This window comes from Dendropsophus ebraccatus, chromosome 6, assembly GCF_027789765.1.
Source record: "Dendropsophus ebraccatus isolate aDenEbr1 chromosome 6, aDenEbr1.pat, whole genome shotgun sequence".
Lineage (NCBI taxonomy): Eukaryota > Metazoa > Chordata > Amphibia > Anura > Hylidae > Dendropsophus > Dendropsophus ebraccatus.
The window spans coordinates 151,980,057-152,006,461 of NC_091459.1; the positions used below are offsets into that span (position 1 = coordinate 151,980,057).

Genomic DNA, 26,405 nt, shown 5'->3' on the forward strand with positions numbered 1-26,405 from the left:
TCCTCCTTGTCTCCTTCCTCTTCCCCTGTGGTAATGCGCAGTGCACTTTCCTCGCTGCTCCCGTCTTGTGGCCTTCTCTTCCTCCTTGTCTACCTCCCTCCTCCTCGTCTACCTCCCTCCTCCTCCTCCTTGTCTACCTCCCTCCTCCTCCTCCTTGTCTACCTCCCTCCTCCTCCTCTTCGTCTACCTCCCTCCTCCTCCTCCTTGTCTCCTTCCTCTTCCCCTGTGGTAATGCGCAGTGCACTTTCCTCGCTGCTCCCGTCTTGCAGCCTTCTCTCCCTCTTGTGGACATCTGTGTGCAGGAGACCCCTTCCTGTAAGTGTCTAAGGGGGGAGTATGGCCGGGCCTGATGCCGGCTGTGTGAGGTTGGCTTGGTTCTGTTATGGTGGCTGGAGTGGTTTACTTTGGATTCTGCATCCTATTTAACCCTTTTGGCCTTGGATTGTTTGAGCTCCGAAAGAAAGGCTGTTCCCTTCAGAGGTAGCGCCCCTCCTATCCATGGCTGTGTCTCATATTGCAGATTCACCAGCATGGTACCTGCTCAATGAATGCAGCATAGTTACCCCAAGTGCCAAGAGCTGCCCCTATTAGGGCTGTATATTGCTGTATACCCCCAGACCTCTGTCAGGTGGCGCCTCGTGCCACTTGTCCAGGAGGGGACGGTTTTGACTAATGCGGCTGGTCCTGCCTTGTGTGATAAATCTGTTTTCCCCTCAGGTGAACCAGCGCAATGTGCCCGGCATTGACAGCGCCTACCTGGCCATGGACACGGAGGAGGGGGTGGAGGTGGTCTGGAATGAGGTGCAGTTCTCAGAAAGGAAGAACTTCAAGCTACAGGAGGTGGGTGGGGCCTCTGAGATGATGGGTGGGGCCTCTGAGATGATGGGTGGGGCCTCTGAGATGATGGGTGTGGCCTCTGAGGTGGTGGGTGGGGTTTCTGAGGTGGTGGGTGGGGTAATGGCAACAATCTCCTGTGATGGTGAATGGGCTGGTTGTGGTGACTGGTGGGGGGCATCATGTCAGTGTGGGCGGGCTCTTTATTGTTACTGGTAACAGCATGGAGGGTCCTAAGTGACTGGGGTGGGGGCTCAGTGATGGTGGGCGTATTCCTTGATGATGTGGGTGGGCCTTAGTGGGACGGGGGTTCCTTGTTGCTGGAGGGAGGGTCTTGTGATGGTGATGTAACATTGAGGAGGGGTGCAGAGTTGCAGGGATTTCTCTTTGGGTTATAGCGCCCCCAGTGACTCCCTGTCTTTCAGGACAAGGTGAAGGCCGTATTTGATAACCTCATCCAGCTGGAGCATCTCAACATCGTCAAGTTCCACAAGTATTGGGCCGACGTGAAGGAAAACCGGGCGAGGGTGAGTGCCGGGCCTCTCCCTGTACACTTATACTTACCTCTATATCCTCTAGACACACCTCTATATCCTCTAGACACACCTCTATATCCTCTAGACACACCTCTATATCCTCTAGACACACCTCTATATCCTCTAGACACACCTCTATATCCTCTAGACACACCTCTATATCCTCTAGACACACCTCTATACCCTCTAGACACACCTCTATACCCTCTAGACACTCCTCTATATCCTCTAGACACACACCCTTGTATACACACACCCTTGGCCTGCCCTGTAGGCGTGGTGTGGTGGGCCGGGCCCTGTTGGCTCGGTTGAGCGGACCTCCACGTTGCTGCTGACTGCCGTTCTCCTGTAGGTAATCTTCATCACTGAATACATGTCGTCCGGGAGCCTCAAGCAGTTTCTTAAGAAAACCAAGAAGAACCACAAGACAATGAACGAGAAGGTGAGGAAGAGTACGCAGCGCCCTGCAGAGTAATGCCGCCCTCCCAAACATGTCTCATAACTTGTACTTGTGTCCACAGGCCTGGAAGAGATGGTGCACGCAGATCCTGTCTGCGCTCAGGTGAGTCACTGGTCCGCAGAGGAGGGGCCCTATACTGATCACATAGAGAGGAGGAGGAGGGGCCCCATACTGATCACATAAAGAGGAAGAGGAGGGGCCCCATACTGATCACATAGAGAGGAAGAGGAGGAGCCCAATACTGATCACATAGAGGAGGAGCCCCATACTGATCACATAGAGAGGAGGGGCCCTATACTGGTCACATAGAGAGGAGGAGGAGGGGCCCTATACTGATCACATGGAAAGGAGGGGCTCTATACTGATCACATGGAAAGGAGGGGCTCTATACTGATCACATGGAAAGGAGGGGCTCTATACTGATCACATGGAAAGGAGGGGCTCTATACTGATCACATGGAGAGGAGGGGCCCTATACTGATCACATGGAAAGGAGGGGCTCTATACTGATCACATGGAGAGGAGGGGCCCTATACTGATCACATGGAAAGGAGGGGCCCTATACTGATCACATGGAAAGGAGGGGCTCTATACTGATCACATGGAAAGGAGGGGCTCTATACTGATCACATGGAGAGGAGGGGCCCTATACTGATCACATGGAGAGGAGGGGCCCCATACTGATCACATAGAGAGGAGGGGCCCTATACTGATCATAGAGAGGAGGAGGAGGGGCCCTATACTGATCACATAGAGAAGAGGAGGAAGGGCCCTATACTGATCACATAGAGGGGAGGAGGAGGGGCCCTATACTGATCACATAGAGAGGAGGAGGGGCCTTATACTGATCACATAGAGAGGAGGATCCCTATACTGATCACATAGAGAGGAAGGGGAGGGGCCCTATACTGATCACAGAGAGGAGGGGCCCCATAATGATCACATGGAGAGGAGGGGCCCTATACTGATCACATAAAGAGGAAGAGGAGGGGCCCCATACTGATCACATAGAGAGGAAGAGGAGGAGCCCCATACTGATCAAATAGAGAGGAGGAGCCCTATACTGATCACATAGAGAGGAAGAGGAGGAGCCCTATACTAATCACAGAGAGGAAGAGGAGGAGCCCTATACTGATCACAGAGAGGAAGAGGAGGAGCCCTATACTGATCACAGAGAGGAAGAGGAGGAGCCCCATACTGATCACATAGATCTGAGGAGGAGCCCTATACTGATCACATAGAGAGGAAGAGGAGGGGCCCTATACTGATCACATAGAGAGGAGGAGCCCCATACTGATCACATAGAGAGGAAGAGGAGGAGCCCTATACTGATCACATAGAGAGGAAGAGGAGGAGCCCCATACTGATCACATAGAGAGGAAGAGGAGGAGCCCTTTACTGATCACATAGAGAGGAAGAGCCCTATACTGATCACATAGAGAGGAGGGGCCCTATACTGATCACATAGAGAGGAAGAGGAGGAGCCCTATACTGATCACAGAGAGGAAGAGGAGGAGCCCCATACTGATCACATAGAGGAGGAGCCCCATACTGATCACATAGAGAGGAGGGGCCCTATACTGGTCACATAGAGAGGAGGAGGAGGGGCCCTATACTGATCACATAGAGAGGAGGAGCCCTATACTGATCACATAGAGAGGAAGAGGAGGAGCCCTATACTGATCACATAGAGAGGAAGAGGAGGGGCCCCATACTGATCACATAGAGAGGAAGAGGAGGAGCCCCATACTGATCACATAGAGAGGAGGGGCCCTATACTGGTCACATAGAGAGGAGGAGGAGGGGCCTTATACTGATCACATAGAGAGGAGGAGCCCTATACTGATCATAGAGAGGAGGAGGAGGGGCCCTATACTGATCACATAGAGAGGAAAAGGAGGGGCCCTATACTGATCACATGGAAAGGAGGGGCTCTATACTGATCACATGGAGAGGAGGGGCCCTATACTGATCACATGGAGAGGAGGGGCCCCATACTGATCACATAGAGAGGAGGGGCCCTATACTGATCACATAGAGAGGAGGAGGAGGAGCCCCATACTGATCACCTAGAAAGGAAGAGGAGGAGCCCTATACTGATCACATAGAGGGGAGGAGGAGGGGCCCTATACTGATCACATAGAGAGGAGGAGGGGCCTTATACTGATCACATAGAGAGGAGGATCCCTATACTGATCACATAGAGAGGAAGGGGAGGGGCCCTATACTGATCACATGGAGAGGAGAGGCCCTATACTGATCACATGGAGAGGAGGGGCCCTATACTGATCACATAAAGAGGAAGAGGAGGGGCTCCATACTGATCACATAGAGAGGAAGAGGAGGAGCCCTATACTGATCAAATAGAGAGGAAGAGGAGGAGCCCCATACTGATCACATAGAGAGGAGGAGCCCCATACTGATCACATAGAGAGGAGGAGGAGGGGCCCCATACTGATCACATAGAGAGGAAGAGGAGGAGCCCTATACTGATCACAGAGAGGAAGAGGAGGAGCCCTATACTGATCACAGAGAGGAAGAGGAGGAGCCCCATACTGATCACATAGAGAGTGGAGCCCCATACTGATCACATAGAGAGGAAGAGGAGGGGCCTTATACTGATCACATAATGAGGAAGAGGAGGAGCTCTATACTGATCACATAGAGAGGAAGAGGAGGAGCCCTATACTGATCACAGAGAGAGGAAGAGGAGGAGCTCCATACTGATCACATAAAGAGGAAGAGGAGGAGCCCTATACTGATCACATAGAGAAGAAGAGGAGGAGCCCCATACTGATCACATAGAGAGGAAGAGGAGGAGCCCTATACTGATCACATAGAGAGGAAGAGGAGGGGCCTTATACTGATCACATAGAGAGGAAGAGGAGGGGCCCTATACTGATCACATAGAGAGGAAGAGGAGGGGCCCTATACTGATCACATAGAGAGGAGGAGCCCTATACTGATCACATAGAGAGGAGGAGCCCTATACTGATCACATAGAGAGGAGGAGGAGGAGGAGGAGCCCTATACTGATCACATAGAGAGGAGGAGCCCTTTACTGATCACATAGAGAGGAGGGGCCCTATACTGATCACATAGAGAGGAGGGGCCCTATTCTGATCACATAGAGAGGAGGAGCCCTATACTGATCACATAGAGAGGAAGAGGGGCCCTATACTGATCACATATAGAGGAGGAGGGGCCCTATACTGATCACATAGAGAGGAAGAGCCCTATACTGATCACATAGAGAGGAGGGGCCTTATATTGATCACATAGAGAGGAAGAGGAGGAGCCCTATACTGATCACATAGAGAGGAAGAGGAGGAGCCCTATACTGATCACATAGAGAGGAAGAGGAGGGGCCCTATACTGATCACATAGAGAGGAAGAGGAGGGGCCCTATACTGATCACATAGAGAGGAGGGGCCCTATACTGATCACATAGAGAGGAGGGGCCCTATACTGATCACAGAGAGGAAGAGGAGGGGCCCTATACTGATCACATAGAGAGGAGGAGGAGGAGCCTTATACTGATCACATAGAGAGGAGGAGCCCTATACTGATCACATAGAGAGGAAGAGGTGGAGCCCCATACTGATCACATAGAGAGGAAGAGGAGGAGCCCCATACCGATCACATAGAGAGGAGGGGCCCTATACTGATCACATAGAGAGGAGGAGGAGGGGCCCTATACTGATCACATAGAGGAAGAGGAGGAGCCTTATACTGATCACAGAGAGAGGAGGAGGAGGAGCCCTATACTGATCACAGAGAGAGGAGGAGGAGGGGCCCCATACTGATCACATAGAGAGGAAGGGGAGGGGCCCTATACTGATCACATAGAGAGGAAGAGGAGGAGCCTTATACTGATCACATAGAGGAAGAGGAGGAGCCTTATACTGATCACATAGAGGAAGAGGAGGAGCCATATACTGATCACATAGAGGAAGAGGAGGGGCCCTATACTGATCACATAGAGAGGAGGGGCCCCATACTGATCACATAGAGAGGAGGGGCCCCATACTGATCACATAGAGAGGAAGAGGAGGGGCCCTATACTGATCACATAGAGAGGAAGAGGAGGAGCCTTATACTGATCACATAGAGGAGGAGCCCTATACTGATCACATAGAGAGGAGGAGCCCTATACTGATCACATAGAGAGGAGGAGGAGGAGGAGGAGCCCTATACTGATCACATAGAGAGGAGGAGGAGGAGGAGGAGCCCTATACTGATCACATAGAGAGGAGGGGCCCTATACTGATCACATAGAGAGGAGGGGCCCTATACTGATCACATAGAGAGGAAGAGGAGGAGCCCCATACTGATCACATAGAGAGGAAGAGGAGGGGCCCTATACTGATCACATAGAGAGGAGGGGCCCCATACTGATCACATAGAGAGGAGGGGCCCCATACTGATCACATAGAGAGGAAGAGGAGGGGCCCTATACTGATCACATAGAGAGGAAGAGGAGGGGCCCTATACTGATCACATAGAGAGGAAGAGGAGGGGCCCTATACTGATCACATAGAGGAGGAGCCCTATACTGATCACATAGAGAGGAGGAGCCCTATACTGATCACATAGAGAGGAGGGGCCCCATACTGATCACATAGAGAGGAGGGGCCCCATACTGATCACATAGAGAGGAGGGGCCCCATACTGATCACATAGAGAGGAGGGGCCCCATACTGATCACATAGAGAGGAGGGGCCCCATACTGATCACATAGAGAGGAGGGGCCCCATACTGATCACATAGAGAGGAGGGGCCCCATACTGATCACATAGAGAGGAGGGGCCCCATACTGATCACATAGAGAGGAAGAGGAGGAGCCCTATACTGATCACATAGAGAGGAAGAGGAGGAGTCTTATACTGATCACATAGAGAGGAAGAGGAGGGGCCCTATACTGATCACATAGAGAGGAGAAGCCCTATACTGATCACATAGAGAGGAAGAGGAGGAGCCCTATACTGATCACATAGAGAGGAAGAGGAGGAGCCCTATACCGATCACATAGAGAGGAGGAGCCTTATACTGATCACATAGAGGAGGAGGAGGGGCCCTATACTGATCACATAGAGAGGAAGAGGAGGAGCCCTATACTGATCACATAGAGAGGAGGGGCCCCATACTGATCACATAGAGAGGAGGGGCCCCATACTGATCACATAGAGAGGAGGAGCCCTATACTGATCACATAGAGAGGAGGAGCCCTATACTGATCACATAGAGAGGAGGAGCCCTATACTGATCACATAGAGAGGAGGAGCCCTATACTGATCACATAGAGAGGAGGAGGGGGGCCTTATACTGATCACATAGAGGAGGGGCCCCATACTGATCACATAGAGAGGAAGCGGAGGGGCCTTATACTGATCACATAGAGAGGAGGAAGAGGGGCCCTATACTGATCACATAGAGAGGAAGAGGAGGGGCCCCATACTGATCACATAGAGAGGAAGAGGAGGGGCCCCATACTGATCACATAGAGAGGAGGAGGAGGGGCCCTATACTGATCACATAGAGAGGAGGAGCCCCATACTGATCACATAGAGAGGAAGAGGAGGAGCCCTATACTGATCACATAGAGAGGAAGAGGAGGAGCTCCATACTGATCACATAGAGAGGAGGAGCCCTATACTGATCACATAGAGAGGAGGAGGAGGGGCCCTATACTGATCACATAGAGAGGAAGAGGAGGAGCCCTATACTGATCACATAGAGAGGAGGAGGAGGGGCCCCATACTGATCACATAGAGAGGAAGAGGAGGGGCCCTATACTGATCACATAGAGAGGAGGAGCCCTATACTGATCACATAGAGAGGAAGAGGAGGGGCCCTATACTGATCACATAGAGAGGAGGGGCCCTATACTGATCACATAGAGAGGAAGAGGAGGAGCCCTATACTGATCACATAGAGAGGAGGGGCCCTATACTGATCACATAGAGAGGAGGAGCCCTATACTGATCACATAGAGAGGAGGAGGAGGGGCCCTATACTGATCACATAGAGAGGAGGAGCCCTATACTGATCACATAGAGAGGAGGAGCCCTATACTGATCACATATAGAGGAAGAGGAGGGGCCCCATACTGATCACATAGAGAGGAGGAGGAGGAGCCCTATACTGATCACATAGAGAGGAAGAGGAGGAGCCCTATACTGATCACATAGAGAGGAGGGGCCCTATACTGATCACATAGAGAGGAAGAGGAGGGGCCCCATACTGATCACATAGAGAGGAAGAGGAGGAGCTCTATACTGATCACATAGAGAGGAAGAGGAGGAGCCCCATACTGATCACATAGAGAGGAGGAGGAGGAGCCCTATACTGATCACATAGAGAGGAAGAGGAGGGGCCCCATACTGATCACATAGAGAGGAAGAGGAGGGGCCCCATACTGATCACATAGAGAGGAGGAGGAGGGGCCCTATACTGATCACATAGAGAGGAGGAGCCCTATACTGATCACATAGAGAGGAGGAGGAGGGGCCCTATACTGATCACATAGAGAGGAAGAGGAGGGGCCCTATACTGATCACATAGAGAGGAGGGGCCCTATACTGATCACATAGAGAGGAGGGGCCCTATACTGATCACAGAGAGGAAGAGGAGGGGCCCTATACTGATCACATAGAGAGGAGGAGCCCTATACTGATCACATAGAGAGGAGGAGGAGGGGCCCCATACTGATCACATAGAGAGGCGTTTTATATTCCACCCAGGAGCTGTATCCCCCCCCCCCCCCCACCATCCTGATATATAGAGGAGCCGTATACCCCCCCCCCCCACCATCCTGATATATAGAGGAGCCGTATACCCCCCCATCCTGATATATAGAGGAGCCGTATACCCCCCCCCCATCCTGATATATAGAGGAGCCGTATACCCCCCCCCATCCTGATATATAGAGGAGCCGTATACCCCCCCCCCCCATCCTGATATATAGAGTAGCCGTATACCCCCCCCCCCCATCCTGATATATAGAGGAGCCGTATACCCCTCACCATCCTGATATATAGAGTAGCCGTATACCTCCCCCCATCCTGATATATAGAGTAGCCGTATACCCCTCACAATCCTGATATATAGAGTAGCCGTATACCCCCCCATCCTGATATATAGAGGAGCCGTATACCCCTCACCATCCTGATATATAGAGTAGCCGTATACCCCCCACCATCCTGATATATAGAGGAGCCGTATACCCCCCCCCCATCCTGATATATAGAGGAGCCGTATACCCCTCACCATCCTGATATATAGAGGAGCCGTATACCCCCCCCCATCCTGATATATAGAGGAGCCGTATACCCCTCACCATCCTGATATATAGAGTAGCCGTATACCCCCCCCATCCTGATATATAGAGGAGCCGTATACCCCCCCCCATCCTGATAGAGAGGAAGAGGAGGAGCCCTATACTGATCACATAGAGAGGAGGAGGAGGGGCCCCATACTGATCACATAGAGAGGAAGAGGAGGGGCCCTATACTGATCACATAGAGAGGAAGAGGAGGGGCCCTATACTGATCACATAGAGAGGAAGAGGAGGAGCCCCATACTGATCACATAGAGAGGAAGAGGAGGAGCCCTATACTGATCACATAGAGAGGAGGGGCCCCATACTGATCGCATAGAGAGGAAGAGGAGGAGCCCTATACTGATCACATAGAGAGGAGGAGGAGCCCTATACTGATCACATAGAGAGGAAGAGGAGGAGCCCTATACTGATCACATAGAGAGGAGGAGGAGGGGCCCTATACTGATCACATAGAGAGGAGGAGGAGGGGCCCCATACTGATCACATAGAGAGGAAGAGGAGGAGCTCTATACTGATCACAGAGAGGAAGAGGAGGGGCCCTATACTGATCACATAGAGAGGAGGAGGAGGAGCCCTATACTGATCACATAGAGAGGAAGAGGAGGGGCCCTATACTGATCACATAGAGAGGAGGAGCCCTATACTGATCACATAGAGAGGAAGAGGAGGGGCCCTATACTGATCACATAGAGAGGAAGAGGAGGGGCCCCATACTGATCACATAGAGAGGAAGAGGAGGGGCCCTATACTGATCACATAGAGAGGAAGAGGAGGGGCCCTATACTGATCACATAGAGAGGAAGAGGAGGGGCCCTATACTGATCACATAGAGAGGAGGAGGAGGGGCCCTATACTGATCACATAGAGAGGAGGAGGAGGGGCCCTATACTGATCACATAGAGAGGAAGAGGAGGGGCCCTATACTGATCACATAGAGAGGAGGAGCCCCATACTGATCACATAGAGAGGAGGAGGAAGGGCCCTATACTGATCACATAGAGAGGAAGAGGAGGAGCCGTATACTGATCACATAGAGAGGAGGGGCCCTATACTGATCACATAGAGAGGAGGAGGAGGGGCCCCATACTGATCACATAAGAGAGGAGGAGGAGGGGCCCCATAGCCGTATACCCCCCCCATCCTGATATATAGAGGAGCCGTATACCCCCCACCATCCTGATATATGCAGGAGCCGTATACCCCCCACCATCCTGATATATAGAGGAGCCGTATACCCCCCACCGTCCTGATATATAGAGGAGCCGTATACCCCCCCCCCCCATCCTGATATATAGAGGAGCCGTATACCCCCCACCATCCTGATATATAGATGAGCCGTATACCCCCCCCCATCCTGATATATAGAGTAGCCGTATACCCCTCACCATCCTGATATATAGAGTAGCCGTATACCCCCCCCATCCTGATATATAGAGTAGCCGTATACCTCCCCCCATCCTGATATATAGAGGAGCCGTATACCCCTCACCATCCTGATATATAGAGTAGCCGTATACCCCCCCCATCCTGATATATAGAGGAGCCGTATACCCCCCCCCATCCTGATATATAGAGGAGCCGTATACCCCCCCCATCCTGATATATAGAGGAGCCGTATACCCCCCACCATCCTGATATATAGAGGAGCCGTATACCCCCCCCCCCCATCCTGATATATAGAGGAGCCGTATACCCCCCCCCCATCCTGATATATAGAGGAGCCGTATACCCCCCACCATCCTGATATATAGAGGAGCCGTATACCCCCCCCCCCATCCTGATATATAGAGGAGCCGTATACCCCCCCCCATCCTGATATATAGAGGAGCCGTATACCCCCCCCCCCCATCCTGATATATAGAGGAGCCGTATACCCCCCCCCATCCTGATATATAGAGGAGCCGTATACCCCCCCCCCATCCTGATATATAGAGGAGCCGTATACCCCCCACCATCCTGATATATAGATGAGCCGTATACCCCCCCCCCCATCCTGATATATAGAGAAGCCGTATACCCCTCACCATCCTGATATATAGAGGAGCCGTATACCCCCACCATCCTGATATATAGAGGAGCCGTATACCCCCCACCATCCTTATATATACAGGAGCCGTATACCCCCCATCATCCTGATATATAGAGGAGCCGTATACCCCCCCCATCCTGATATATAGAGGAGCCGTATACCCCCCCCCATCCTGATATATAGAGGAGCCGTATACCCCTCACCATCCTGATATATAGAGTAGCCGTATACCCCCCCCATCCTGATATATAGAGGAGCCGTATACCCCCCCATCCTGATATATAGAGAAGCCGTATACCCCCCCATCCTGATATATAGAGAAGCCGTATACCCCCCATCCTGATATATAGAGGAGCCGTATACCCCTCACCATCCTGATATATAGAGTAGCCGTATACCCCCCCCATCCTGATATATAGAGGAGCCGTATACCCCTCACCATCCTGATATATAGAGTAGCCGTATACCCCCCCCATCCTGATATATAGAGGAGCCGTATACCCCCCACCATCCTGATATATGCAGGAGCCGTATACCCCCCCCCCCATCCTGATATATAGAGGAGCCGTATACCCCCCACCATCCTGATATATAGATGAGCCGTATACCCCCCCCATCCTGATATATAGAGGAGCCGTATACCCCTCACCATCCTGATATATAGAGTAGCCGTATACCCCCCCCATCCTGATATATAGAGTAGCCGTATACCCCTCACCATCCTGATATATAGAGTAGCCGTATACCCCCCCCATCCTGATATATAGAGTAGCCGTATACCCCTCACCATCCTGATATATAGAGTAGCCGTATACCCCCCCCATCATGATATATAGAGTAGCCGTATACCCCTCACCATCCTGATATATAGAGTAGCCGTATACCCCCCCATCCTGATATATAGAGGAGCCGTATACCCCCCCCATCCTGATAGAGAGGAAGAGGAGGAGCCCTATACTGATCACATAGAGAGGAGGAGGAGGGGCCCTATACTGATCACATAGAGAGGAGGAGCCCTATACTGATCACATAGAGAGGAGGAGGAGGGGCCCTATACTGATCACATAGAGAGGAAGAGGAGGAGGAGCCCTATACTGATCACATAGAGAGGAGGAGGAGGAGGGGCCCTATACTGATCACATAGAGAGGAAGAGGAGGAGCCCTATACTGATCACATAGAGAGGAAGAGGAGGAGCCCTATACTGATCACATAGAGAGGAGGGGCCCTATACTGATCACATAGAGAGGAGGAGCCCTATACTGATCACATAGAGAGGAGGGGCCCTATACTGATCACATAGAGAGGAGGAGGAGGGGCCCTATACTGATCACATAGAGAGGAGGAGGGGCCCTATACTGATCACATAGAGAGGAGGAGGAGGGGCCCTATACTGATCACATAGAGAGGAGGGGCCCTATACTGATCACATAGAGAGGAGGGGCCCTATACTGATCACATAGAGAGGAGGGGCCCTATACTGATCACATAGAGAGGAGGAGCCCTATACTGATCACATAGAGAGGAAGAGGAGGAGCCCTATACTGATCACATAGAGAGGAGGAGGAGCCCTATACTGATCACATAGAGAGGAAGAGGAGGAGCCCTATACTGATCACATAGAGAGGAGGAGGAGGAGCCCTATACTGATCGCATAGAGAGGAGGAGGAGGGGCCCCATACTGATCACATAGAGAGGAAGAGGAGGAGCTCTATACTGATCACAGAGAGGAAGAGGAGGAGGGGCCCTATACTGATCACATAGAGAGGAAGAGGAGGAGCCCTATACTGATCACATAGAGAGGAGGAGGAGGAGCCCTATACTGATCGCATAGAGAGGAAGAGGAGGGGCCCTATACTGATCACATAGAGAGGAAGAGGAGGGGCCCTATACTGATCACATAGAGAGGAGGAGCCCTATACTGATCACATAGAGAGGAAGAGGAGGGGCCCTATACTGATCACATAGAGAGGAAGAGGAGGGGCCCCATACCGATCACATAGAGAGGAGGGGCCCCATACTGATCACATAGAGAGGAAGAGGAGGAGCCCCATACCGATCACATAGAGAGGAGGAGCCCTATACTGATCACATAGAGAGGAGGAGCCCTATACTGATCACATAGAGAGGAGGAGCCCTATACTGATCACATAGAGAGGAGGAGGAGGGGCCCTATACTGATCACATAGAGAGGAGGAGGAGGGGCCCTATACTGATCACATAGAGAGGAGGGGCCCCATACTGATCACATAGAGAGGAGGAGGAGGGGCCCTATACTGATCACATAGAGAGGAGGGGCCCTATACTGATCACATAGAGAGGAGGAGGAGGGGCCCCATACTGATCACATAGAGAGGCGTTTTATATCCCACCCAGGAGCTGTATCACCCCCACCACCATCCTGATATATAGAGGATCCGTATACCCCCCCCCCATCCTGATATATAGAGGAGCCGTATACCCCCCCCATCCTGATATATAGAGTAGCCGTATACCCCCCCCATCCTGATATATAGAGGAGCCGTATACCCCCCCCCCCCCATCCTGATATATAGAGGAGCCGTATACCCCCCCCCCCCATCCTTATATATAGAGAAGCCGTATACCCCCCCCATCCTGATATATAGAGGAGCCGTATACCCCCCCCCATCCTGATATATAGAGGAGCCGTATACCCCCCCCCCCCATCCTGATATATAGAGGAGCCGTATACCCCCCCCATCCTGATATATAGAGGTGCCGTATACCCCTCACCATCCTGATATATAGAGTAGCCGTATACCCCCCCCATCCTGATATATAGAGGAGCCGTATACCCCCCACCATCCTGATATATGCAGGAGCCGTATACCCCCCACCATCCTGATATATAGAGGAGCCGTATACCCCCCACCATCCTGATATATAGAGGAGCCGTATACCCCCACCATCCTGATATATAGAGGAGCCGTATACCCCCCACCATCCTGATATATAGAGGAGCCGTATACCCCCCCCCCATCCTGATATATAGAGAAACCGTATACCCTCCCCCATCCTGATATATAGAGAAGCCGTATACCCCCCCCCCCATCCTGATATATAGAGGAGCCGTATACCCCCCACCATCCTGATATATAGAGGAGCCGTATACCCCCCCACCATCCTGATATATAGAGGAGCCGTATACCCCCCACCATCCTGATATATAGAGGAGCCGTATACCCCCCACCATCCTGATATATAGAGGAGCCGTATACCCCCCACCATCCTGATATATAGAGGAACCGTATACCCCCCACCATCCTGATATATAGAGGAGCCGTATACCCCCACCATCCTGATATATAGAGGAGCCGTATACCCCTCACCATCCTGATATATAGAGGAGCCGTATACCCCCCACCATCCTGATATATAGAGAAGCCGTATACCCCCCCCCCATCCTGATATATAGAGGAGCCGTATACCCCCCACCATCCTGATATATAGAGGAGCCGTATACCCCCCACCATCCTGATATATAGAGGAGCCGTATACCCCCACCATCCTGATATATAGAGGAGCCGTATACCCCCCCCATCCTGATATATAGAGTAGCCGTATACCCCCCCCATCCTGATATATAGAGGAGCCGTATACCCCCCCCATCCTGATATATAGAGTAGCCGTATACCCCCCCCCCATCCTGATATATAGAGGAGCCGTATACCCCTCACCATCCTGATATATAGAGTAGCCGTATACCCCCCCCATCCTGATATATAGAGGAGCCGTATACCCCCCCCATCCTGATATATAGAGGAGCCGTATACCCCCCCCATCCTGATATATAGAGGAGCCGTATACCCCCCACCATCCTGATATATAGAGAAGCCGTATACCCCCCCCCCATCCTGATATATAGAGGAGCCGTATACCCCCCACCATCCTGATATATAGAGGAGCCGTATACCCCCCACCATCCTGATATATAGAGGAGCCGTATACCCCTCACCATCCTGATATATAGAGTAGCCGTATACCCCCCACCATCCTGATATATAGAGGAGCCGTATACCCCCCACCATCCTGATATATAGAGGAGCCGTATACCCCCCACCATCCTGATATATAGAGGAGCCGTATACCCCCCCACCATCCTGATATATAGAGGAGCCGTATACCCCCCCCCCCATCCTGATATATAGAGGAGCCGTATACCCCCCCCCATCCTGATATATAGAGGAGCCGTATACCCCCCACCATCATGATATATAGAGGAGCCGTATACCCCCCACCATCCTGATATATAGAGGAGCCGTATACCTTTCTGTCTTCTGTAAGGTGTGTATGATGGCGATTGTAGTTCTTACATAGACCTTTTCTCTCCTCAGTTACCTCCACTCCTGTGACCCCCCGATTATTCATGGGAACCTGACCTGTGACACCATCTTCATTCAGCACAATGGACTCATCAAGATTGGCTCCGGTAAGGCTGGGCACCTCCATGGCGGCTTCCTGTGTTGTCTGGGTCCGGGACCAGTGTGCAGCTGCCTGCCATTAACCGCACCTGTAATCTAGTGATCAGCGGGGGCCCCCTGTAAGATGAGCCCCTCCTGTCCCAGGGTCAGGGGTGTGTGGTGCTTTGTGTGTAAGGCCGGCTCCATACATTCTGTGTTACACGCGGAACATGGACGTGGAATGCCTGTAATGGAGTCCTCCCGCCCGGGCAGCATCAGTGATAAGATGCTGGGAGCGGGGGAACAGTACGCATATGTACCGCGCTGTAATGAATCAGACACTCAGCCCTGTCATTACAGCGCAGCGCAGTGCATAGTCATACAGTTCCCCGCTCCCAGCATCTTATGACTGATGCTGCCCGGGCGGGAGGACTCCGTTACAGGCACTCCACGTCTGTGTTCAGGGCAGAACACAGAACGTGTCAGTGTGGTGGTGAGGGAATGAGCTTCTCCTGTCCTGGGGGTCAAGGGTGTGTGTGTGTGTAAGGGTCAGTGTGGTGAAGGGATGAGCTCCTCCTGTCTTGGGGGGTCAAGGGTGTGTGTGTGTGTGTGTAAGGGTCAGTGTGGTGGCCGGTGTGTGTGTGTGTAAGGGTCAGTGTGGTGGCCGGTGTGTGTGTGTAAGGGTCAGTGTGGTGAAGGGATGAGCTCCTCCTGTCTTGGGGGTCAGTGTGTGTAAGGGGTGGCCGGTGTGTGTGTGTGTGTAAGGGTCAGTGTGGTGGCCGGTGTGTGTGTGTGTGTGTGTGTAAGGGTCAGTGTGGTGGCCGGTGTGTGTGTGTGTGTGTGTGTGTGTAAGGGTCAGTGTGGTGGCCGGTGTGTGTGTAAGGGTCAGTGTGGTGGCCGGTGTGTGTGTGTAAGGGTCAGTGTGGTGGCCGGTGTGTGTGTGTGTGTGTAAGGGTCAGTGTGGTGGCCTGTGTGTGTGTAAGGGTCAGTGTGGTGAAGGGATGAGCTCCTCCTGTCTTGGGGGTCAGTGTGTGTAAGGGGTGGCCTGTGTGTGTGTGTGTGTGTAAGGGTAAGGGTCAGTGTGGTGGCCGTAGTGTGTGTGTAAGGGTCAGTGTGGTGAAGGGATGAGCTCTTCCTGTCTTGGGGGTCAGTGTGTGTAAGGGGTGGCCGGTGTGTGTGTGTGTAAGGGTCAGTGTGGTGGCCGGTGTGTGTGTGTTAAGGGTCAGTGTGGTGAAGGGATGAGCTCCTCCTGTCTTGGGGGTCAGTGTGTGTAAGGGGTGGCCGGTGTGTGTGTGTGTGTAAGGGTCAGTGTGGTGGAGGGATGAGCTCTTCCTGTCTTGGGGGTCAGGGGTGTGTGACGGTCAGTGTGTGTGTGTAAAGGGTGGCTGGTGTGTGTGTGTATGTGTAAGGGTCAGTGTGGTGGCCGGTGTGTGTGTGTGTGTATGTGTAAGGGTCAGTGTGATGGCCGGCGTGTGTGTGTGTATGTGTAAGGGTCAGTGTGATGGCCGGCGTGTGTGTGTGTGTGTGTGTGTGTAAGGGTCAGTGTGGTGGTGAAGGGATGAGCTCCTCCTGTCTTGGGGGTCAGGGGTGTGTGACAGTCAGTGTGTGTAAGGGGTGGCTGGTGTTTGTGTGTAAGGGTCAGTGTGGTGGCCGGTGTGTGTGTGTGTAAGGGTCAGTGTGGTGAAGGGATGAGCTCTTCCTGTCTTGGGGGTCAGGGGTGTGTGACGGTCAGTGTGTGTGTGTGTGTGTGTGTGTGTAAGGGGTGGCTGGTGTATGTGTGTGTGTGTAAGGGTCAGTGTGGTGGCCGGTGTGTGTGTGTGTAAGGGTCAGTGTGGTGGCCGGTGTGTGTGTGTATGTGTAAGGGTCAGTGTGGTGGCCGGCGTGTGTGTGAATGTGTGTGTGTAGGGGTCAGTGTGGTGGCCGGTGTGTGTGTGTGTAAGGGTCAGTGTGGTGGCCGGTGTGTGTGTGTGTGTAAGGGTCAGTGTGGTGGCCGGTGTGTGTGTGTGTGTGTAAGGGTCTGTGTGTAAGGGAAGGAAGGGATGAGCTCATGTCTGGCCCACATCAGGCAATACGCCATCCACCTGGCAGAGAAGGGTGAAAGGGGGCACAGCCTGACCGTCCACTTACTGGGTGTACAATTGTGTCTGGGACTGAAGAGCTTGGTGGAGTTCTCCCTCAGGGGGATGCGTGTTGTTGTGTGTGTATAGGTGTATGTACAAGTGAAGCGCTCTGCAGGGTGATGTGTGTGTGTGTGTGTGTGTATATGTGTATGTACAAGCGGAGTGCTCCGCAGGGTGATGTGTGTGTGTGTATGTGTATGTACAAGCGGAGTGCTGCGCAGGGTGATGTGTGTGTGTGTGTGTATATGTGTATGTACAAGCGGAGCGCTCCGCAGGGTGATATGTGTGTGTGTATGTACAAGAGGAGCGCTCCGCAAGGAGATTTGTTTGTAAGCTGTATGTACAAGCGGAGCGCTCCGCAGGGTGATGTGTGTGTGTGTGTGTGTGTGTGTGTATGTAGGTGTATGTACAAGCGTAGCGCTCCGCAGGGTGATGTGTGTATGTAGGTGTATGTACAAGCGGAGCGCTCCGCAGGGTGATGTGTGTGTGTGTGTAGGTGTATGTACAAGCGGAGCGCTCCGCAGGGTGATGTGTGTGTAGGTGTATGTACAAGCGGAGCGTTCCGCAGGGGGATTTGTTTGCTAGGTGTATGTACAAGCGGAGCGCTCCGTAGGGTGATGTGTGTGTGTGTGTGTGTGTATTGGTGTATGTACAAGCGGAGCGCTCCTCAGGGTGGTGTGTGTATTGGTGTATGTACAAGCGGAGCGCTCCTCAGGGTGGTGTGTGTATAGGTGTATGTACAAGCGGAGCGCTCCTCAGGGTGGTGTTTATGTACTAGCGGAGCACTCCTCAGGGTGATGTGTGTATGGGTGTATGTACAAGCGGAGCGCTCCTCAGGGTGGTGTGTGTTTAGGTGTATGTACAAGCGGAGCGCTCCTCAGGGTGGTGTTTATGTACTAGCGGAGCACTCCTCAGGGTAATGTGTGTATGGATGTATGTACAAGCGGAGCACTCCTCAGGGTGATGTGTGTATGGGTGTATGTACAAGCGGAGCGCTCCTCAGGGTGGTGTGTGTATAGGTGTATGTACAAGCGGAGCGCTCCTCAGGGTGGTGTTTATGTACTAGCGGAGCACTCATCAGGGTGATGTGTGTATGGGTGTATGTACAAGCGGAGCACTCCTCAGGGTGATGTGTGTATGGGTGTATGTACAAGCGGAGCGCTCCTCAGGGTGGTGTGTGTATGGGTGTATGTACAAGCGGAGCGCTCCTCAGGGTGGTGTGTGTATAGGTGTATGTACAAGCGGAGCGCTCCTCAGGGTGGTGTGTGTATAGGTGTATGTACAAGCGGAGCGCTCCTCAGGGTGGTGTGTGTATAGGTGTATGTACAAGCGGAGCGCTCCTCAGGGTGGTGTGTGTATAGGTGTATGTACAAGCGGAGCGCTCCTCAGGGTGGTGTGTGTGTGTATATAGATGTAAGTATAAGCAGAGAGCTCCTCAGGCTGGTGTGTGTGTGTGTATATATATATATATGTGGTGTATTTACAGGCAGAGCCTTCCCCACAGTGGTATGGTGTATGTACAGGTGAAGCCCTCACCGTTGGTATGTATTTACAGGCGGAGCCTTCCCCAGTGTGGTGTATGTACAGATGGAGCCCTCCTCAGTCTGGTGTATGTACAGACAGGGTCCTTCCCGGTGGTGTGGTGTATGTTCAGGCGGAGCCCTCCCCGGTGGTGTGGTGTATGTACAGGTGAAGCCCTCCCCGGTGGTGTATGTACAGGCGGAGCCCTCCCCGATGCTGTATGTACAGGCGGAGCCCTCCCCGGTGGTGTATTGTATGTACAGGCGGAGCCCTCCCCGGTGGTGTGGTGTATGTACAGGTGAAGCCCTCCCCGGTGGTGTGCTGTATGTACAGGCGGAGCCCTCCCTGGTGGTTGTGTGCTGTATGTACAGGCGGAGCCCTCCCCGGTGGTGTATGTACAGGCGGAGCCCTCCCTGGTTGTGTGCTGTATGTACAGGCGGAGCCCTCCCCGGTGGTGTATGTACAGGCGGAGCCCTCCCCGGTGGTGTATGTACAGGCGGAGCCCTCCCCGGTGGTGTATGTACAGGCGGAGCCCTCCCCGGTGGTGTGGTGTATGTACAGGCGGAGCCCTCCTCGGTGGTGTGGTGAATGTACAGCCGGAGCCCTCCCCGGTGGTGTGGTGTATGTACAGGCGGAGCCCTTCCCGGTGGTGTGGTGTATGTACAGGTGAAGCCCTCCCCGGTGGTGTATGTACAGGCGGAGCCCTCCCCGATGCTGTATGTACAGGCGGAGCCCTCCCCGGTGGTGTAGTGTATGTACAGGCGGAGCCCTCCCCGGTGGTGTGGTGTATGTACAGGTGAAGCCCTCCCCGGTGGTGTGCTGTATGTACAGGCGGAGCCCTCCCTGGTGGTTGTGTGCTGTATGTACAGGCGGAGTCCTACCCGGTGGTGTATGTACAGGCGGAGCCCTCCCTGGTTGTGTGCTGTATGTACAGGCGGAGCCCTCCCCGGTGGTGTATGTACAGGCGGAGCCCTCCCCGGTGGTGTATGTACAGGCGGAGCCCTCCCTGGTTGCGTGCTGTATGTACAGGCGGAGCCCTCCCCGGTGGTGTGGTGTATGTACAGGCGGAGCCCTCCCCGGTGGTGTGGTGTATGTACAGGCGGAGCCATCCCCGGTGGTGTGGTGTATGTACAGGCGGAGCCATTCCCGGTGGTGTGGTGTATGTACAGGCGGAGCCCTCCCCGATGGTGTGGTGAATGTACAGGCGGAGCCCTCCCCGGTGGTGTGGTGTATGTGCAGGCGGAGCCCTCCCTGGTTGTGTGCTGTATGTACAGGCGGAGCCCTCCCTGGTTGTGTGCTGTATGTACAGGCGGAGCCCTCCCTGGTGGTGTGCTGTATGTACAGGCGGAGCCCTGCCTGGTTGTGTGCTGTATGTACAGGCGGAGCCCTCCCCGGTGGTGTATGTGCAGGCGGAGCCCTCCCCGGTGGTGTATGTACAGGCGGAGCCCTCCCTGGTTGTGTGCCGTATGTACAGGCGGAGCCCTCCCTGGTTGTGTGCTGTATGTACAGGCGGAGCCCTCCATGGTTGTGTGCTGTATGTACAGGCGGAGCCCTCCCCAGTGGTGTATGTACAGGTGGAGTCCTCACCGGTGGTGTATGTACAGGCGGAGCCCTCCTTGGTGGTGTATGTACAGGCGGAGCCCTCCCTGGTTGTGTGCTGTATGTACAGGCGGAGCCCTCCCTGGTTGTGTGCTGTATGTACAGGCGGAGCCCTCCCTGGTTGTGTGCTGTATGTACAGGCGGAGCCCTCCCTGGTTGTGTGCTGTATGTACAGGTGGAGCCCTCCCTGGTTGTGTGCTGTATGTACAGGTGGAGCCCTCCCTGGTTGTGTTCTGTATGTACAGGAGGAGCCCTCCCTGGTTGTGTGCTGTATGTACAGGCGGAGCCCTCCCTGGTTGTGTGCTGTATGTACAGGCGGAGCCCTCCCTGGTTGTGTGCTGTATGTACAGGCGGAGCCCTCCCTGGTTGTGTGCTGTATGTACAGGCGGAGTCCTACCCGGTGGTGTATGTACAGGCGGAGCCCTCCCTGGTTGTGTGCTGTATGTACAGGCGGAGCCCTCCCCGGTGGTGTATGTACAGGCGGAGCCCTCCCCGGTGGTGTATGTACAGGCGGAGCCCTCCCTGGTTGCGTGCTGTATGTACAGGCGGAGCCCTCCCCGGTGGTGTGGTGTATGTACAGGCGGAGCCCTCCCCGGTGGTGTGGTGTATGTACAGGCGGAGCCATCCCCGGTGGTGTGGTGTATGTACAGGCGGAGCCATTCCCGGTGGTGTGGTGTATGTACAGGCGGAGCCCTCCCCGATGGTGTGGTGAATGTACAGGCGGAGCCCTCCCCGGTGGTGTGGTGTATGTGCAGGCGGAGCCCTCCCTGGTTGTGTGCTGTATGTACAGGCGGAGCCCTCCCTGGTTGTGTGCTGTATGTACAGGCGGAGCCCTCCCTGGTTGTGTGCTGTCTGTACAGGCAGAGCCCTGCCTGGTTGTGTGCTGTATGTACGGGCGGAGCCCTCCCCGGTGGTGTATGTGCAGGCGGAGCCCTCCCCGGTGGTGTATGTACAGGCGGAGCCCTCCCTGGTTGTGTGCCGTATGTACAGGCGGAGCCCTCCCTGGTTGTGTGCTGTATGTACAGGCGGAGCCCTCCATGGTTGTGTGCTGTATGTACAGGCGGAGCCCTCCCCAGTGGTGTATGTACAGGTGGAGTCCTCACCGGTGGTGTATGTACAGGCGGAGCCCTCCTTGGTGGTGTATGTACAGGCGGAGCCCTCCCTGGTTGTGTGCTGTATGTACAGGCGGAGCCCTCCCTGGTTGTGTGCTGTATGTACAGGCGGAGCCCTCCCTGGTTGTGTGCTGTATGTACAGGCGGAGCCCTCCCTGGTTGTGTGCTGTATGTACAGGTGGAGCCCTCCCTGGTTGTGTGCTGTATGTACAGGTGGAGCCCTCCCTGGTTGTGTTCTGTATGTACAGGTGGAGCCCTCCCTGGTTGTGTGCTGTATGTACAGGCGGAGCCCTCCCTGGTTGTGTGCTGTATGTACAGGCGGAGCCCTCCCTGGTTGTGTGCTGTATGTACAGGCGGAGCCCTCCCTGGTTGTGTGCTGTATGTACAGGCGGAGCCCTCCCTGGTTGTGTGCTGTATGTACAGGTGGAGCCCTCCCCGGTGGTGTATGTACAGGCGGAGCCCTCCCTGGTGGTGTATGTACAGGCGGAGCCCTCCCTGGTTTTGTGCTGTATGTACAGGCGGAGCCCTCCCCGGTGGTGTATGTACAGGCGGAGCCCTCCCCGGTGGTGTATGTACAGGCGGAGCCCTCCCTGGTTGTGTGCTGTATGTACAGGCGGAGCCCTCCCTGGTTGTGTGCTGTATGTACAGGTGGAGCCCTTCCCGGTGGTGTATGTACAGGTGGAGCCCTCCCTGGTTGTGTGCTGTATGTACAGGTGGAGCCCTCCCTGGTTGTGTGCTGTATGTACAGGCGGAGCCCTCCCTGGTTGTGTGCTGTATGTACAGGTGTATCCCTCCCCGGTGGTGTATGTACAGGCGGAGCCCTCCCTGGTTGTGTGCTGTATGTACAGGTGGAGCCCTCCCTGGTTGTGTGCTGTATGTACAGGTGTATCCCTCCCCGGTGGTGTATGTACAGGCGGAGCCCTCCCTGGTTGTGTGCTGTATGTACAGGCGGAGCCCTCCCTGGTTGTGTGCTGTATGTACAGGTGTATCCCTCCCCGGTGGTGTATGTACAGGCGGAGCCCTCCCCGGTGGTGTATGTACAGGCGGAGCCCTCCCTGGTTGTGTGCTGTATGTACAGGCGGAGCCCTCCCTGGTTGTGTGCTGTATGTACAGGTGGAGCCCTCCCCGGTGGTGTATGTACAGCCGGAGCCCTCCCTGGTTGTGTGCTGTATGTACAGGCGGAGCCCTCCCTGGTTGTGTGCTGTATGTACAGGTGTATCCCTCCCCGGTGGTGTATGTACAGACGGAGCCCTCCCCGGTGGTGTATGTACAGGCGGAGCCCTCCCTGGTTGTGTGCTGTATGTACAGGCGGAGCCCTCCCTGGTTGTGTGCTGTATGTACAGGCGGAGCCCTCCCCGGTGGTGTATGTACAGGCGGAGCCCTCCCCGGTGGTGTATGTACAGGCGGAGCCCTCCCCCTCCCCGGTGGTGTATGTACAGGCGGAGCCCTCCCCGGTGGTGTATGTACAGGTGGAGCCCTCCCTGGTTGTGTGCTGTATGTACAGGTGAAGCCCTCCCCGGTGGTGTGCTGTATGTACAGGCGGAGACCTCCCTGGTTGTGTGCTGTATGTACAGGCGGAGCCCTCCCCGGTGGTGTATGTACAGGCGGAGCCCTCCCCGGTGGTGTATGTACAGGCGGAGCCCTCCCCGGTGGTGTATGTACAGGTGGAGCCCTCCCTGGTTGTGTGCTGTATGTACAGGCGGAGCCCTCCCTGGTTGTGTGCTGTATGTACAGGTGGAGCCCTCCCTGGTGGTGTATGTACAGGCGGAGCCCTCCCCCTCCCCGGTGGTGTATGTACAGGCGGAGCCCTCCCCGGTGGTGTATGTACAGGCAGAGCCCGCCCCACCCCACCGCTGCATGTCCCACCACTTGTATTATATGACGTGCTCCCTCCACCCCCAGCCGTCTCATCCACTCATTGACTGTCTCGTTTTATCTCCTGCTTCGGCCGCTCTGTCTCCACACCAGTCTTTCATAGGATTTTTGCTAATGGTGAGACGACTCTTCAGCTCCTGTGATGTTTCTGTCGTTGTATCTGTGTTCCGCTTGTGGCACTCACCCATGTAACAGCGGAGCTCCTGCAGCATTCTGGGCCATTGGTAACATGGGTGATTGCAGCTCTGGGGGCTTAGTATGAGGCCGCATCTCATCATCTCCTCTCCCTCTGGCCTGGCTTTGCAGAGGAGGCGCTCCAGGGCGGTTTGTTAGCTGCTGAGCTCCGTAGCATGTAGGAGCCCCCCATGTCTGCATGTCCCCCACCCAATAGATGGCTTCTCTTTAACCCTTACTCATCTTCATTGCATTTCTGCCCTCCTGCCCTGGGGATTGGGGGTGGCCCTGGTGCTCCCCTCAGCTGCTTGCTTAGTGATGCTCTGTGCTTGGGGTGGGATATGGGATGAGACAGACACGGGGGGCACGCTCTCAGGGGATGTCCAGAATGCTGCCTGGAAACCGTCAGCAAGCTGCTGCAAGCGGTCGCCATGTAGAAGGGATCCATCAGCTGCAGCTTGTTGATGGTTTCCAGGTGGTGGCAGATGAGTAAACGTGGCCGGATTAGGTGATGGAGGTGAAGGCTCTGCAGGTAAGGCCGGCCTCACACCACATTAGGGTCTTCTGAGGCTCGGACACTTCTGTATGTCAGAACGGAATGATAAGGTATACGGGGACATCAGACCCCACTGTGACGGCCACACCACTGAGGGCACAAAGGTCATCTGATCAAGCCCACATACGTGTGTGTGTATACATATATGCAAAAAGCTGTCCCTATTGGTGGCTATGCCACAACATGTCCCTGCCTGTCCTATACACTGTAACAACACCACCACCACTAGACACACCTGCACCGTACACTGTAACACCACCACCACCAGACACATCTGTCCTGTACACTGTAACAACACCACCACCACTAGACACACCTGTCCTGTACACTGTAACACCACCACCAGACACACCTGTCCTGTACACTGTAACATCACCACCACTAGACACACCTGTCCTATACACTGTAACACCACCACCAGACACACCTGGCCTGTACACTGTAACAACACCACCACAACTAGACACACCTGTCCTATACACTGTAACAACACCACCACCACCAGACACACCTGTCCTGTACACAGTAAAAACACCACCACTAGACACACCTGTCCTGTACACTGTAACAACACCACCACCACCACTAGACACACCTGCCCTGTACACTGTAACAACACCACCACAACTAGACACACCTGTCCTGTACACTGTAACACCACCACCACCAGACACACCTGTCCTGTACACTGTAACATCACCACTAGACACACCTGTCCTGTACACTGTAACAACACCACCACTAGACACACCTGTTCTGTACACTGTAACACCACCACCACTAGACACACCTGCCCTGTACACTGTAACACCTGCCCCGTACACTGTAACACCACCACCACTAGACACACCTGCCCTGTACACTGTAACACCTGCCCCGTACACTGTAACACCACCACCACCAGACACACCTGTCCTATACACTGTAACACCACCACTAGACACACCTGTCCTGCACACTGTAACACCACCACCACTAGACACACCTGGCCTGTACACTGTAACATCACTACTAGACACACCTGTCCTGCACACTGTAACACCACCACCACTAGACACACCTGCCCTGTACACTGTAACACCACCACCACTAGACACACCTGTCCTGTACACTGTAACACCACCACCACTAGACACACCTGCCCTGTACACTGTAACACCACCACCAGAAACAACTGCCCTGTACACTGTAACACCACCACCAGACACACCTGTCCTGTACACTGTAACACCACCACCACTAGACACACCTGTCCTGTACACTAACATCACCACTAGACACACCTGTCCTGTACACTGTAACACCACCACCACTAGACACACCTGTCCTGTACACTGTAACACCACCACCACTAGACACACCTGTCCTGTACACTGTAACACCACCACCACTAGACACACCTGTCCTGTACACTAACATCACCACTAGACACACCTGTCCTGTACACTGTAACACCACCACCAGACACACCTGTCCTGTACACTGTAACACCACCACAACTAGACACACCTGTCCTGTACACTGTAACACCACCACCACTAGACACACCTGCCCTGTACACTGTAACACCACCACCAGACACACCTGCCCCGTACACTGTAACACCACCACCACTAGACACACCTGTCCTGTACACTGTAACACCACCACCACTAGACACACCTTATATTCTGTTGTGTCCCTGTGGGACTGGATTGCTTCAGGAGCTTTTAGGGTCTGGCGGTGCCGTATAGAATTGGGACCATTGTGTCCCTGAGTAAGGGCCCTATTCCACCGAACGATTATCGTTCGCATAATTGTTAACGATTAACAATCTCAAACGACTACT

The 26,405-nt window shown here is 54.0% G+C and overlaps 1 protein-coding gene across 2 annotated transcripts in view; it reads left to right on the forward strand.

The window, feature by feature from the left end:
• NRBP1 (nuclear receptor binding protein 1) overlaps window positions 1–26,405 on the forward strand; it is a 78,171-nt gene that overhangs the window by 26,557 nt on the left and 25,209 nt on the right. The window contains exons 3-8 of one of the 2 annotated variants that reach the window (XM_069973306.1): window positions 718–840; window positions 1,260–1,361; window positions 1,723–1,812; window positions 1,892–1,932; window positions 15,555–15,649; window positions 23,941–23,964. In XM_069973306.1, coding sequence (XP_069829407.1) covers window positions 718–840; window positions 1,260–1,361; window positions 1,723–1,812; window positions 1,892–1,932; window positions 15,555–15,649; window positions 23,941–23,964 — 475 coding nt within the window. The remainder of the gene's footprint in view (window positions 1–717; window positions 841–1,259; window positions 1,362–1,722; window positions 1,813–1,891; window positions 1,933–15,554; window positions 15,650–23,940; window positions 23,965–26,405) is intronic. The other variant, XM_069973307.1, reaches the window with a different exon arrangement.